The sequence below is a fragment of the Buceros rhinoceros genome, unplaced genomic scaffold, assembly GCF_000710305.1.
Source record: "Buceros rhinoceros silvestris isolate BGI_N320 unplaced genomic scaffold, ASM71030v1 scaffold17376, whole genome shotgun sequence".
Classification (NCBI taxonomy): Eukaryota; Metazoa; Chordata; class Aves; order Bucerotiformes; family Bucerotidae; genus Buceros; species Buceros rhinoceros.
In genome coordinates this window covers 34,109-50,105 of record NW_010418286.1, presented here as the reverse complement: position 1 = coordinate 50,105, position 15,997 = coordinate 34,109, and the positions used below count along the sequence as shown (strand labels likewise).

Sequence of the window (15,997 nt, the reverse complement as noted above, 5' to 3'; positions counted from 1 at the left end):
GTGCCCGTGAAAGAGCAAACCCTACACTAATGTCAGCTAAAAGACATTTTCTGTTAAGCATCTCCCCCCCAGCTTGTGGCCGTGAATCTGGGAGGGAAGCGATGCTCCGAGGTGAGCTTTGCTGCATGCCCACCCTGCAGAAGAGCCGCTCACCGCACAGAGGCGTTCTGGCACCTTCCAGAGTGCGTTCCCACCCACAGAAAGCCATTCCCTCACAGCAGGGCCCCGCAATTCCAGCAACTGGTCGCCAACACAGGATCTACAGGGGAGCGCCCACTATTTCTTGTTGATTTATTTACTCCTACTGACTTCCACAAAGTATTCTACCAGGGCACTGGTTCCTGAAGACCAGTAGTATGTAGTGCTACCACTGGAGTATCAAACTGGAGCACAGAAGTTAACATCTTCCTCATTAAAATATTTTATTCATAAGCAAACAACAAATGTGGAGGCAAATATTTGATGACAAGATCAAGTTTTAAAATATCTCAGAACAAACAGAAGCGATGCAGCTAATTAGTTATGACAATGTCATACGCTCATAGTGAAACAGGTCTCATGGTGAAAGTAAATGGGAACTCCTGTAGCCTATGAAATAGAAAAACCTACATAAAATGAGGAAATCAGCCCCATAATTAATTTACTATTGCTTAATAAGGCATCAGGAGTGAGGACTGGCCTCCCCGACTTCCGATGTCTAAATGGAGGCTGAGCCAGTCACTGTGGCAATAAAAAGCAGCAGTTTTAGGCCTCTGTCGGGATAAATTGAGCTTACAAATTCTCCTTTTTCTCCACTGATTACAAAGGAGCGTAGGACAACCCCTGCAGCGCGCCTCCCATCCCGTTTCCCATCCAGAGGTGTGTTCTGGACCCACCGCTTGTGTCAAGGGACAGCGTTTATCTTAGGTCTCTTTCACTGTGACCTGAGCTGAAACAAGGGGTATCGGTGTGTTCACGCCGCCGTTTCTGCCGTTCGGCTGAAAACGGTAACTGCGCAAGTTTCAGCAGCCTGTTTGTGCGCTGCACCCTCTGTAAAGAAACAAGAGCAAAATGACAGTAACACCTGTGCGCCTGTGCCGCGACTGGCGTTTCACGACCAGGTAGCACAAATCCAGAAACACTTTACTCCGGCAGGGCGGGTGCAACGCGCTGATCCTGGTTATTCTTACTGTGTAGCTAACAGTAACGCCCCGAGGTTCCAGCTAAGATCACAGCCCAGCTCTGTGACAGGGGACACACACTCTTCCTAACACTCTGTCTGCTGTGGACCGAGACGTGCCACCGCAGCAAGCGAGGAGACGACTCCTCCCGGGTCTATACCACGGCCTGGCAGGGGGAGGAGATGTCCTTCTCCTGCAGGAAGAGCAGCAGCAAAGCATAAACACTACATCTAAGCAACTGCATCCTTCCCTCTGGCGGGGAGCAGAACAGCAGATGCCCGGGGTCCCTTCAGCTGCAGCTCTTCATTCGCTACAGCTGAGTCCTAAAGGCGCAGTCCTTGCTTCAGATAATGTACAGACAGACGCGGCAACAGAGAGGTGGACTGGCTTCCCGGGGTCACGCCAACGGTGACGGAGTAGCCTGAGAGAAAGGCCAGTCCAATCCACGACTCCATCCTGTCTCCCAAACCACCTACCTCATCAAAACCACTTATTTATCACAGGCAGGTCTTAAACCGGGCCACATATTTGTGCAGCAATGCCAATGGCAAGCATCAAACATCTGACTTCAGCTGGGCGCAACGCCATGGGGCATCAAGTGCATGGTCTTAAAGACAGAGTAAGTCTTAAAGGCTCTGGTAGATCCAGGGGTAGGGGGTGGAGCTAATTCTGCTCTATTTACTCACACTGAGCTCATCATACGGGTACAGCAACGCCAAAGGGAGGGGCAGGGTAAGTAGGCCTGTCCTCTGCGCTGTGGAACAGTTACCGACGCCAGCTGAAGCGACCGTTACTGCTGCTGAGGTCTCAGCTCCCTGGCCAGTGAATCTACGCTGCTCAACACACCTTCTCCTCTCTGCAGCCAGTGCTTTACAAGTTAACCCCGCTGCCACAGCGATGGGCGGGGGAGGGCTTATTTTCTCCAGTGGCAAACAGCTGATGTTCGCCCATTTCAGATCCCTGCATAAGCAAATATTGTTCAAGTGCTGAATTCCTACACAAGCTAAAAAAATGCATTATTTAAAACATGATTGTGTTCCAGCGTTGCACAATGTAATTACTGAAGCTTCTTAATGCTTACGCATCTAATGCATATACATATTAATTTGATAAATTTTAACCGAATGTTTTAGTAACCGCTTCCAGTTATTCATTAGTTATGTCACAAAAAATTTGAACCGAATGTTTCATTGGTCTCTAGATTTGTGCATATCATTGGTTGCACATTCAGTCTCCTCTTCTGCATGACCAAAATTCTCCACTTTTTACGAAGATCTGCTCTTCATTTTGTCTCTTCTGGTAGACAAGGTGCACCTCAGTCAGACTTCATTTGTTTTTTCAGTTTGGCAAGACCAATGAGATATTCATCTCTCCGTTTTCTCCTGGCATCCAGGACTTTTGGAACAGCTGGAATTTTTTCAGACATTGCCTGGAACAGAAAATTTGAGACGATTAAATCCCACACTCTGAGTAAGAGGTTTCTCACAGCCCTGTTTTCCTGTTTTCCCTGTAGCCATCCACACGAACTGTAATTTAGTCTATCAGTCACAAGCAGCAGGCCACTAATTCTCTTCACGGGTGTCTGGAAATGAGCTGACCCGCTCGCGGAGAACAGTGCTCCCACCTGGGGAGGGCTGGCCTGAGTGGGGCCGGGAAGGTGCCTGCAGACACATCCAAGCACCAGCCTCCTCTCGTTGCCCCGCACAGCGGCTGTGCGGTCTCTTTGATAATAACCTTTTAGTAAGCGATTAGTAAGGAGGCAACCTGGCCGTTTCTGTGGCTGAAGACGTGCTCTAAACCATATTCCTCGGCGTGTGCGTTTAAAGCTGTGTTCCCTCTTCTGGCTCCTAATCAGTGTAATGAGGAACACCGTGTTTATTAGCAGCCTTTTATCTTAGGAATGTCAGTTATAATCACAACGACAGGGGAAGACACTTCACAAATCCAGAACTAGGATTTGGTTTGTTTATTGGAATATGGGAGAGAAAGTCCAGTACTATCTGAGGACAGAAGTCTGAACAAGTTGGCATGCAAAAATTAAAACAAATGGAAAAAATGGAAGTATTTCTGAGTGCACAAGCAAAGGTGTCTTAGAGGTGCCAGTTAAATGAAAGGAGGACACAAGGTAGGAAGCTCTGGCCGGACAGTACTTGTAACAGATTTTCTTTCAAAGAAAAAAAAGCTGGTTTGAGATTGCAGTAGAGGTTAAAGGTCATCTGTGCCAAAAAGCACCGCAGGTCTTGGGTTTCAACAGCAAGTGTTGAGAAGCTGGGTGAAACTGGACCTGCTACCAGTGGCCGGCAGGCTGCAGCCACTCCAGAAAAACGTCAGGGGAGGGACAGGGGAGTTAGATAAGAAACGGTTAATGTTTCACTCCTAACAGAGGGTTCTTGCAAGCCCATCTTTGGCTTTGAAGACTGAAGATAACAGACACAGAAACAACTGTTGAGGCGGAATCCAGCTTTCTGTAAAGACACCCCAACCTTTTCACAGCAATTAAAAGCTTCTAATCACGAATAACACCACAATTATTGTTGGTTGTTATTGTAAGCAGCCTATGTTGTTTAATCATACAAGAATTTCTCTGCTTTTTAACGACAGCTGATGCTGAAACTGCATTAACATCAACAGCAACAAAACCGGTATCTTCCAGACAGACTGCCTCTGTATTGGGAATTCATCTCCAGCGCTCCTCAGGAACCATTCAACACATGCATGTGTTCCCTGGTGAAGCGTTAGAACAGGTAACTGTGAAAAGGCAGAGTTAGGAACCGGAGATCCTTCAGTGAATTCCCATGGTCGCACAACACAGCCTACAGAGGGAGCATAAACGAATGCTGGGCTTAGAAATGCTAACAGACAAACGAGGTCCCAATCCAGCACAGCGATTAAACCCAGCTTATCTTTAACCACGCGGTTAACCTCACTGGACCGCGCACCTGCCTAACTGAAACGCGCGTTTACAGGCAGGACAGAGCGGGGCTGTGGTTTGTAAGGCATGCCAAACCAAGACAAGCAACACCCAGAATCAAAAAGCTCCAGGAGCTGCAGGAGGAGGGAGTAGGAGGAAGACGCAGGGAGGAAAGCCAGGTAGGAAAGGCAGCTTGGAGCTGTCACGCCGTGGTAGAGGACAGGGGTCAGAAGTGGTAGGAAATAGCGTGGAGGATTTGATGTCACTAACTCCTGGGTGTGAGCAGCTGACTCCTCTGCTAGCAGTAACGTCACTCAGCTCCCAGAACACTTTCTCTTGAAGTATGTCAAAGCGCTTTGAGAAGGGACTTTCATTCTGTTCTGGCCTTTTCGTTTCAAGCACACATTCACACAAGAAATACAGGCTACAGATTCCTCTTAACGGTGAACTGAAATGGTACAAACGTGAAAACAAAAGCTAACGGTCGTTGTTCTGAGTGTCACTGCGTTCATCAACTCCGCATTTACCTGGTTGATTCTCTGCTCAACTTCACCTGAAAATTCTGGAACTGGTCCAAAGTTGTTCAGAACGAGTCTCATACCTTCACGGTACCTTTCACAGTAATTTGAAATACCTAAAAATAAGAGTGAAAAATCACATATTGAGACAGAAGTTCCTACTCAAGTTCAGTAAGACCATCTGTGTTTAAGCACTGTCTTAAATCAAAGTAAAAAAAAAAAAAGGTGTGCTCTTATGCCTAAGACACCTAATTGTCATGGAGGGAAAATGGATTCTATCCGGCACATTTCTGTTAATGTTCATGGAAAATTCACTTAGGACACATCTTCATTGCCAAACCAATTAATGATCCACACCAACAGGCAACGCCGTGCAAGGGGTGTAGTACACAACCATGGGCATGCTCGGGCTTTGCTACTTGAGACAACGAAGCTTCCCTTGCCCACAAAGAGAGTGCTCTCGCTTCTCCCTCTCCCTCTCCCTCTCCCCTCCTCCTGTTTGGTATGTGTCACACCAGTTAAAGCATTCCCAACGTTACTTTTATTTATTGACCCAGAGTGTATCAAGAGCAACACAGCTCATGGGGAAAGGATCAAGGGCACGGAGACCCAGGTGGCCCCTAGTGAATGCGGAACAGATGGATCTCACAGATCAACACCTTGTACTGCAACAAGGACTTGGCTTTTATGACCACAGGACCCTGCCTGACAGTTGAGCACTGCTAGGGGGAGATGGGATCCACCCGACAAAGTGGAAAGAAATGATCTTTGCCAAAACCCTGGCCAATATAGTGAGAAAACCTTTACATTAGGAACCCTGGAAAAGTGAGATTACAACCTGTTATCAAGTGAGGAAGGGGTGTACGGGGGTGGAAAGAAAAGAGTGCAAGGAAACAGGTACAAAAGAAACCCCAAGAAAATATAAAAAAAGGCAGAAGTTCAGCTCTAGTGTATGGGCATAAATGAGTGTGGCCTGGGAAACAAGCCGGGGAAAGAAGAGCTCCACGTGTGGTCACACAACTTCAACACCGTTGGAGCAACTGAGGTGTGGAGGGATGGCTCACACCACCGGAGTGCTGCATGGACAGACACACACCTCAGGAAAGACAACCGGGGAAGACAAGGAGGGGGTGTGCTCTCTCCGTAAAGGAGCAGCTCAGATGTACGGAACTACCCTATGGGATGGGCGACTGGCTGGGTGACAGCATCAGTGAAGAGGCCAGTAAAGGACAGCATCCTTCAAGGGCAAGAACAATCCATCCGATATTCAGGAAGACAAGTAAATGAATCGAGAGATTGGCTTGGATCAGCTCTGGAAGCAGGAACAGGCTGTAAAGGGGAAATTTAAAAAAACACTGCCTAGACATGTAGGGATGGTGTCAGAAAAGCCAAAGCTCAGCTCCAGTTGAGACTTCCAAGGCTGTCAAGGGCAGCTTGTTCGGCTGAACAAATAAAGTGGGCGCCTGTTAGTGAGTGGGTGGGTGATGTAGTGACAGGAGACTGATGGCTTGCTTTGCTTCAGTCTTCACTGACAAGGTCTCCCATGCCTCTGTGCTTAGAGGCAGGGTTCAAGGAGAAGAAGAGCTGTCAGCAGCAGATGATGATCTGGTCAGTGACTATCTGCAAGAACTCAGCCTCACCTGAGACCACGGGACTAGACAGGCTGTCTCCAAGGACAGGAGAGAAAAGGTCCATGCCTTTGCAAAGCTGCTTTCTATTGTATTTTTAAAATCATGTATTTTAATCATTGTATTTTAAAAATCATCCCAGTCATCAGTGTCATCATTTGAGATCCCCAGATGACTGAAGACAAATATTGCATCCGTCTTCAGAAGAGGTCACCAGAACAATCCAGGGTACTACAGGCCAATCAGTCTCACTTCTGTCCCTGGGAAAATCAAGGAGCAAATCCTCCGAAACAAACTTCTGGGCACAGGAATATCAAAAAAGTAATTGGGACAGTCAGCATGTAGTCACCAATAGGTACACCATGGTGTCACCATGGCTGACTGACCTCAGTGATCCTTCTGAGGTCACTGGCCTCAGTGACCTTCTGTGATAAAATCTTTGGATTTGTGGAAAATAGGGAAGTAGTGGATATCATTTACATCCGGTTTAGAAGGGCATTTGAGACTGTCTCCTGTGATACTCCTGGATCCAAGTCAGGACATTAAGGCCTGCACGCTTGGACAACTGGACGGACAAAAAACGGGTTGGATTCTTAGGTTCAGAGGTAGTGGTTATGGGCTGTACTCTACCTGCAGGCCAGTAAAAGTGGAGTATCGCAGGAGTCTATGCTGAGACCTGGACTGCTCATGAAGTTTGTGAATGACACCAAACTGCAGGGCTGGGGAGGTGTGTGTGGGGCGATGGATCGGCTGACACACTGGAAGGCAGGGCTGCTCTTAGCCAGCCTGGAGGAATGAGCCAATAGAAAACCTTACAAAATTTAACAGGGACAAATGCAAGGTTCTGCCCCTCAGAAGGAAGAGCTCTTGGCAACAACACGGGCTTGCGAACCCCACGTCCTGCTTCTGGTAGGCACAAGCTGAACGTGAACCAACAGCGTGCGCTGGAAGCAAAGAGGGCCAACAGCATCCCAGGCTGTGTTAACGGCACAGCCAGCAGACTGCAGGAGGTGATCACCCCCCTTTACGTGGCACTCATTAGACAGCACCCAGAACACGGCATCCGTTTGGGATCCCCCAGTACAAGAAAACCACTGGCAAACTGCAGCAGCTTCAGCAAAGGCATCCAAAACGGTGGGGGCTGGAGGACTTGTCCTGTGAGGAGAGGCTGGGGAAGCTGAGCTTGTTCAGCCTGGGGCAGAGATGGCTTTGGGGGGATCTAACAGCAGCTCCCCAGTGCCTACGGGGAGATCACTGAGCAGATGGAGCTGGGGTCTTTACAGTCGTTGCATGGCAGGAGGACGAGAGAAAACAGGCACAATCTGAAACAGGAGGATCAGACTGGATACTCAAGCACTGGCACAGGTTGCTCACAGAGGTTATGCACTCTCCATCTCTGGAGATTTTCAAGACTGGATGGAACCTTGAGCAGCTTGGGCAGGGACCTCAGAGCTGACTCTGCTGTGAACATCTTAAAAAACACATGGTCAGAGAACCTGGGAACCAGCTAACTGGTAATAATGGGTAAAATGGCAGTCAAGTAGACCATGGCTGAATTAGGAAAAGGTCCAGCTTCCATCAGCTCCAGTAGGAATCTCAAAAAACTACCGCTGAGGCACTAGAGAGGAGCTGGAATGATGAATGCACCAAAAAGAGAACTCAGTCATTTAGCCAGACCTATACATCTAGCAGACTTTTTAACGCTGTGAACTACCACACCATCAGTACGCGCCTTTCCCACCGTACATCAATCACGACATCGTGAGCTGCACCACAACAGTAAATGACCAACGCTTGTCTGGCAGTAAGCAAACCAACACGAGTACGAATGTGATATCCTGTTGAACACCCTAGATCTGAGAAGGGAAGTTCTGGGTATCCACTAAAAGCTTGCGACCATCTCCCTTTTCTGAGAACCACAGAGACTGAGGAATGTGCTCTCTTTTTATTAGCTACTTATCAAAGCGAAGAGGAGAAAGCGGCAGAACACAAAGGCAAGCAGTTACGGTCACCAAGGCTTTCACAGAGACTCAGGAGATGGTACAGACTAAGAAGCAAGAACCAGAACTGCTCATGGTCTAATCCGACCACAAAGTGCAGGAAATGTAAGCGGGGTGGCCTGACTACCACGCAAAAGAATGCGACTCAGGGCAAGAGTCATGGAGCAGTCTCCTTCCTAAACAGCTTGTAGACGGTTCCCTGGAATGCAATTCTGTGCGATGCCAATACCGTAAAAGTCACACCTGTCTAACCCCGAATGGTTGAGGTTGAAAGGTGGATAAAGGAACGGAAACCTCTGACTACTGGCAATTATAATTCACGAACTACAACGCTGATACTCCTCCACACATCTGAAATCGCTCAAGCACAGGTTTTCCAAAAGGCCTCTGAGGTCAGTAAGAGTATGGAGAACACAATTCCTCCTGGGCAAAAGAACTTTCAAAGGACAAATGCTCAAGGAAGTATTATATTTCCTTTAAGAAATTACCACTCTGAAGTCACGATGACCACCAGATAACAACTGAAAGGAGAGAATGGGAGAACACGTCCACTGCATAGAGCAGCGTGGAGAGATTCGAGAGCATTCAACTCCCTTAAAAACACACTAGACACGTTCTCCAGTCAGCCTGTTCCCTTGCGTTATCTACCCATGAAGCGTACGTGTTCCTGGAACACGCTCAGGCATGTCCTAGCCTTCTCCAACACAAAAAGGGAGGCCAGCTGGTCATACAGGTATATTGGTGCTCTAATTATATGGAAATTTAGTATTTTGCTCAATTTTCTTGATTGATACAGAGCCAGAAACCTCCAAACTGCCTACCAGGCTCCAAAACATCATTGGCAGGAAGTGGGATTCGGGAAGAGAAGCATTACTGTGGTGTGTGGAACAGGCTGTGATACGATTCTGTCTCTTCACTGAAGCAATAAGCGGTGACCATCCTCCTCCAAAAGCACTCTGGAAAGAGCCCCTGGTTATCAGGGTTTACTGACCATACCCTGGCATCAGCCTAAGTTACTTCTTACCAGCTTGCCTCACAGACTTCGGCACCTAAAGCCAACCCAGATCAGCCTACAGGGGACATGCTATCCACATGAGCAACCTCGGGAACCCAAGACAATTCTGATTAAGACTCATGCACCAACCACAAGATGACGACATTTACAGCTCACCTTGCTCACGTGAGCTTTTTCTTCTAACAGTGAGGAGGCCAAGTAAAAAGTCTGCCCCTACATCAGGCAACATCATAGAAAGTTCCCAGATGTAGAAGTGACTGAGGCTGAAGAGTGCAGAACTACAGGGATTTGGGTACACCTTGCCAACTCACAGCCGAACGATCACAAAACCAGAAATGGCAATTCAGTCAAATGTGGCAATTCGAGCAAATCCACAAGCCAGTGGCGACAGAAGGAACGGTAAACAGAGCAGGGTTAGTCACCGGTTATCCTGGTAATTTATCCAGCTGACACAGGTGTATCACACCTCGTTTGGGTTTGGTACTTTTCCAAAAGCCATGGGGAACCTCTCAGCCACCTGGTAAGCTTGTGTAACAATACAGACCCGCGTAGTTCTGAGTCTGGTACAGTCAGGAGAAGGCAGAAGAGAAGACTGTGTGCCAGAAATCTTTCTCACAAGCCTCTATCTGAAGAGGTAACGTTAGTATCTTGGGAAAGCTGAACGCTTGGACATGGCTGATCCATTTACGTGGTGAATGCGAACTCCTGAGTAGAGATGACCTTCAAAGCCACTCAGCCAGCTAGTCCTGGAAACTGAGCTCCTACTGGCAGCTCGCCTACAGCTCCAATGAATCAGAACAATTTCTGGGAGGGTGCAGCTCACTAGTGCAACAGAGACGTGCCAAATGCAGGCTGGGTAATACAAGTTGCTCCCCACATGTGATGCATGAGTGAAAAGAAGCCTTATGCAAAGTCAGCAAGAGAGGAAAAAAAGTAATAAAAAGGGTTAGGTGTTTGGAGAAGAGCAGCAGCATTAGTAAGTCTCAGTACTGTGGCTGAAACAGCAACACGCAAGCATGAATCCCGCGTGCCAAGCACAGGGTGGACACTGCAAGATCTTTCAAGTCTCAAGTGAAGCAAATGCACCAGAAGTTAGAATATTCATATGGTCTCACTCAAACATTACAAAAATAGTAACTTCAAAATAGCTAACTGAAGGTAGCACTCCTGGTGTGAAATGTCAGTGGAGACTCGGGCAATCTTTAACGTGGTTTAAGTAATCGAGATCAACCCTTTTCTGCCAGCTTTAAACACTTGAGCAATGGGGAATATTGCTTGAAAAATCACTTTTTCAACTGCAAACTCAAAACTGGCAAATATTTGACTCCAAGCCTTGAGACTTAGGAGTCCTTTGGTTCAAAGGTCAGGGCTGTTTCAAAGGTGGGTGAGAACAGCACTTGACTGGAGCAGAGGGACAAGAAGATGGAAAACAAATAGGACAGAATCCCTTTAACTATCCTTGTTGATACTGCCCAGGGAGCAGCTTAAGCTGAAAAATTAACATCTGTAAACAGTCTGAGACAGACAGGGCAGCACCTGGGAGCTGGAGAAAAAGAAGACAGCAAAGGGGGCTGTTGAAAACAATCAACATCTCTCCCTGCATCCAGCTGCTGTGCCCACACTGTGCTCCACGATCTCCAACTGGAGGAAAAGAACGACACAAGATGCATCTGGAACACAGGAAGAGGGGAATCAATCTGCAGCACAGGAATGACGAGAGCTTCCTCTTGTCTATGTGGTTCGTTGGTTCCCTGTGTAAACCTCCATCTTCCTCACATGCTCACCTCATCAGTACTGGAGGGAAGGGGCTGTGGGAGAAGGCAGATGTTGCAGGAGGCACCTGAGAACCATGAACACAAACCAGAAATACCTCCAGGGAAGGCAGGAGTTCCCTGGATCTTCCTTCCACCGCATGTTTACAGCTATGGTGGAGAGCAGAAGATATGAATGAGTAACAAAATGTTCTAAGGGAGTGGTGGATACAAGGCTACAGAGGTGAAAAGGGGTCGCTTTGTCTTCCCTGAAAGAAAACCCACTCAGCATTTCTGACTCGTACAGTATAGTTACAGGAACATGTTACCACAAGCTAGACAAGGGCACTGACTCAAGGCTCTTCAGCCACCCATATATATCTAGGAAAGCTCTTTATACCACTAACAAAGGATTAATAAGCTCTTGCTTATTCAGGCAGTTTCAAAAATAGCTAATGAACTGTCCCACAGAATTTGTTCACGTTGAGTACACTTTGGGTTTGCAGGTCCTCACCTGAAGGACTTGCACTGGTGTGGTGCAAACATGGGTACCAGGGAAATGCCTCTAGTTGTATCACCAAGATGAACAGAACATTGATGAAGGAAAAGAAACTCCAGGACAGCTATTTAGCTGACAAGCATGCACAAAATGCTTCACTGCCCTGAGAAGACCTCTTCACAAGTGAGGTCCATAAACATAAAGGTGATGGGAGTAGCAGGACAAAAAGAAGAAAAAACATGACGTATAAAATGTCGTATGTTCTCTCATTATGGTCTGTAAGCATCTTCAAGAATCTGCACCTCTTTTACGGCAAGTCGCATTCCTTCCTCTTCATAAGACAGACAACAGGCATGAGGGCTGAAGAATGCAAGCAAGCGAACTTGGTAAACCAGTCTGGCAAGGACACTACACACGGGGCAAAACAAGGAAGGCGCTGCAATATTTGTGAGAGAAAATGAGAGTCAGAACCAAGTGTTACAGGCAAGGACAGGGAACACGCCAAAGACAGAGGGTGCTTCACGATACTGAGTATTAACCTGATGACTCTGAACCTGATAAGCAGCATAATAAGCTACTGTAATGAGTCAAAAAGAGTAGGTGAGATGGTCAAGCCACTGATGTAACAGCATCAACAGTTTGAAAAGCCTGGGGTGGGGTTGATTTTAGCAGGTAAAATCTAAGAAGAGGCTACGCTTAGTAAGACTGAAGATGAGTATGGATGAGAACAGAAAATAAAAGGCATATTTAGGAATATCACAGAGGAATCTGTCATAGAGGGGGAAAAAAAGGCCCAATCTCTGTTTTGCTGATAGACGGATTACGTTTCTAGACATTACAACTCCAAGGAGAACTTTCTAAAGGGAATCCTACCTTCATCAAGGGTGTGTCAGATGCGTGCTCTTAGTTAGGGTGTGAATTCACAGGACACTTGCTACTCTACATTAATTCCCATGTGAATTCACATAGACTGCAGATGCATGAATACTTTCAGCGTTAGCTGAAACGATAGCGTTAGCACCAAAGTACGTTTTATTCTCATTGTCTCTGTGTTACCATCTCAACAGCAATGCACACACGTTTGTGCAGGACTGCTGTGAGCTGCATCAAGGAATTAAACTGAGTTAACATGAACCACTTCTTCTGTTAGATCAGCTTCAAACCTAGGATGAATAGCTCAGTCTGAGCTACTTAGCGAGCGTACACACTTCCATTAGCACGAGGGAAAAGGATGCACCAAAATGTGCTCTTCAGGACACATCCACAGTGACTCCAGCAATAAAGCACGAAGAATTCCTGTGCGACTTCATGTGCTTCTTTCAGAAGGTGGAGCGAACCACTTGACACCTGAGTGCACAGAAGGAAACCGGGCGCACAGCAGCCAGCATGCAGAAAACCACACACAAAGGTTTTCATGCAGAACAGCCTGCAGCCGCGCACCAGCACACAGCAGCTCTAGAAGGACTATAACCAGCTTTCTTCAGCCTCCTGGGAAGTGACCTGACTGGCTGTCAGCACGTATGAAATAACTGGTGGGCTCAGGAAGCCAGAGGGGGTTTGTAGGGTTATGTACCACCGCGATACTTCATCTCAGCAGCACCCTCTTGTAAGTATTCCTGAATTAGGCTGAGATATTTTATTATCCAAAAACGTAACACATGGGCTGGACAGAAACAGAGGCAATCTTCTTTTTCCTAGATTTTACTACCGTAACTTATGAGATTCTCACATCTTCTGCTTACTAGCTTGGGGTCCAAAAGCTCCTGAGCTGGGATAATGCTTGATTTGCTCCCTATATGGCAGCACTAAAGCAGCAGCCATAGCAATGAAAACAGTCTCTGCTTGTGAAGCAGCCAGCACGCCTCTCTGCAGCAGTCGTGAAAAAGCTGCTTGGCTACGTTTTGCCTAGTCAGACAAGAAAAATTTCCTCCCTTTGAACTATGGCTTATGATTCCCCCTCTTTCCTTTTCATACAGCACAATCATTCTGCTCCTATCATCCCAAATCAAGTCATCCAGCACTTCTAAGACAAGCAAGTATTCCCACTTCCAATTAGAAAAACCCAAGTTTGACCATAAAGACTCATTCCTATCTGACGGGGTATTTGCCCTTTTATTACAGGGACCATACATCAGCCCCAATCTCCACAACTCCTGTAGACACCAGTATGAATACCACAGGGAGTGACAGGTAGAATATGATGCTGGAATGGTGCTTCTGTAAATGCAGGAAGGGACATAGCTTCAAAGAAAAGATCCTTCAATCTCCCCCTATCCAGCTCTTCTGCTAGTACTAGCAGTTTAGATCAAGATTAACTTCCAATTATAGCTCACTAAATGACCCACTAATAAAGTAACTAAGAGAGCCAATTGCGAAACACGTGTGAAGACCCTTTGCTGCAAACACGTAGAACACACTATAGTCTAGCCTTGCTTTTACAGATTATTTTTTGCAAGGGCTTAAAAGGTGCTGACAGTTCAAGACACAGGAGATACGATCTCACTGAGGCTGGATCGTCTTCGGTGTATTCAGACTGCCAGGTGCATATACAGGAGGGACAACGTGTCCCACGATAAACAAACAGGTAAAATGACTCTAGTGAAGTTTACTGATGTTCCCTGTAAAAGACTTAACAGCTTTTGTTGCCATGCTGCTGCCATGTGAAATCAGAAGATGACAAACTCGAAAGACAGAGCTTACTGAAAATAAAACCAACATTAACTTTATTTACCGAAACCAACAATCAACATTATAATATTACGCAATTTGGATGTGCTTTTTTTCCCCCCAAAGGAGTTTCCTTCCTGTCTGTTGCAATTCAGTTCTCCAGTTGCTCTTGCTGCTTCTGCTCCCTGTAGTGACTTGATCCTGTCACTTTATTTCACGTTCAAGGCTCTTGGCTCACTGCCATGTATTAAAAATTCGTAATATTCATGCACGAACTAACAGCTTATTTAAAGTGGCCTGGATAATAGCTTTTGATAGAACCACTTATGAATATGGAGAAAAGGATGGAAGACCTAAACTGGGGGAGACCTGGCACTAGCATATAGGAAGTTCGTGGGAGGATCCTGGTGTACACATCCCACACGGAAAGAAATAACACTGATCTTGGAAAAAAATTGTTGTCATAGTATTCTTTATTCACAACCAAACAAGAATATCACATCACCCTTACCAAAAAAAAAAAAAAAAAGCGAGAGAGACTTCTCCATCTTCCAGGATCTCCACAAGTAACACTATTTTTCTTTCACATGCTTCCTGCATCCCCAGCATCTTTTCTCCCTGAGGAGGGGAGGCTAAGACTGCGGGTAAGTGATATCCTATGGCTGTAAAGACAGGCAGCTGCTGTGATGGTGAAGCTGCTAGTCAGGCTAACAGGATAAAGGGGGTTTCTTAACTCTGCCTCCATTTCCCTCCACTGATAAGAACCAGACACTCTTAGTACAGTGCATCGGAGCAGGTTGTCCTGGGCAGTCAAGGGGAGAGCCACACCATTCCGTACCCCCTGAAGCAGTACTGAGCAACCAAAGAGAAGCTGCCACCGGTATGCAACTATGACCATAAGCCATCAGGAGTCCTGACATCAGCAATTTTGATTTAAGCTGTTTCTGATGAGAGCAACAGCCTGAGTCAGCCTGCCAGCACGTAAGCAGGGGCAGCTCCAGGCTCAGAAACCAGGTATCTGCAGGATTAGGAGTAAAGCAATACTTCTCATGAGTCAAGTTACTGAACAAGCCAACAAGGTGCTTTTGTGTAAGTGGCCCAGTCCACAAGTGTACTCATTGTATTATTTTAAGGTTACTTTTAATCGAGAATATTATATAGTGTTAAAATAATTCCACAGGCATATTTTAGTTTTGTATTTTGCAAGCCTACAAGACTACTCTTCCAGTTTATCAGTCTCTTGGATTATACTTCATAATTTTTCTCTAACTGGAATACTAACATTCTTAACAGAAGTTAGCATTAAATCTAGAAGCTGGATAATTTCTGCCATGAATAAGCAACCTACTGGTTGCATATGTCACCTAAAACTAGTTTGAGATGGGAAATTTTAGAAATGCTTTGTTAAATTTAGGGCACTCCAGGAAGAGCATCAAAACCAACCCAGATGACTTAGACAATTCCATTAATCTCATGTAAACATTGTTTTAGAATTAAAGAGTCTAAACCATGGATTTAAAAAAAGGATTCACAAATATGCAAGCATGATTTTATCTCTAAAACGGATTAAATTTCTTTTGCCATTGACAAGCATTTTGTTTTGGTTTTGTGTTTTAGTAGAGGTGGTTCAGCAAGTGACCGACAGAAGCCCTGTGCACGGACAGGTCCTGAGGAGGATGGCACGGCAGCTTAGGGGAGTGCCAAGGGCAGGACTAGAGGGAGGCTGCTGGGCTTAGGGCTAGTACTAGGTGCATCTGTTCTACGTAAAGAACACATGCGGTTTATATGGAGTAAGTCTAAAACCACCAGAGAGGACTGGACACTGCCAGATATTAATATATCGGAAGA

At 46.3% G+C, this 15,997-nt stretch overlaps 1 protein-coding gene across 1 annotated transcript in view; it reads right to left on the bottom strand.

Moving 5' to 3' along the window:
* Positions 1-2,475: 2,475 nt before the first annotated feature.
* The window catches only part of CRYL1 (crystallin, lambda 1), a gene marked incomplete at its 5' end in the record, with an annotated part of 44,988 nt that continues 31,466 nt past the window's right edge, over positions 2,476-15,997 (bottom strand). The window contains 2 exons of the mRNA XM_010138491.1: positions 2,476-2,589; positions 4,599-4,705. Of these exons, the coding sequence (XP_010136793.1) occupies positions 2,476-2,589; positions 4,599-4,705 (221 nt within the window). The remainder of the gene's footprint in view (positions 2,590-4,598; positions 4,706-15,997) is intronic.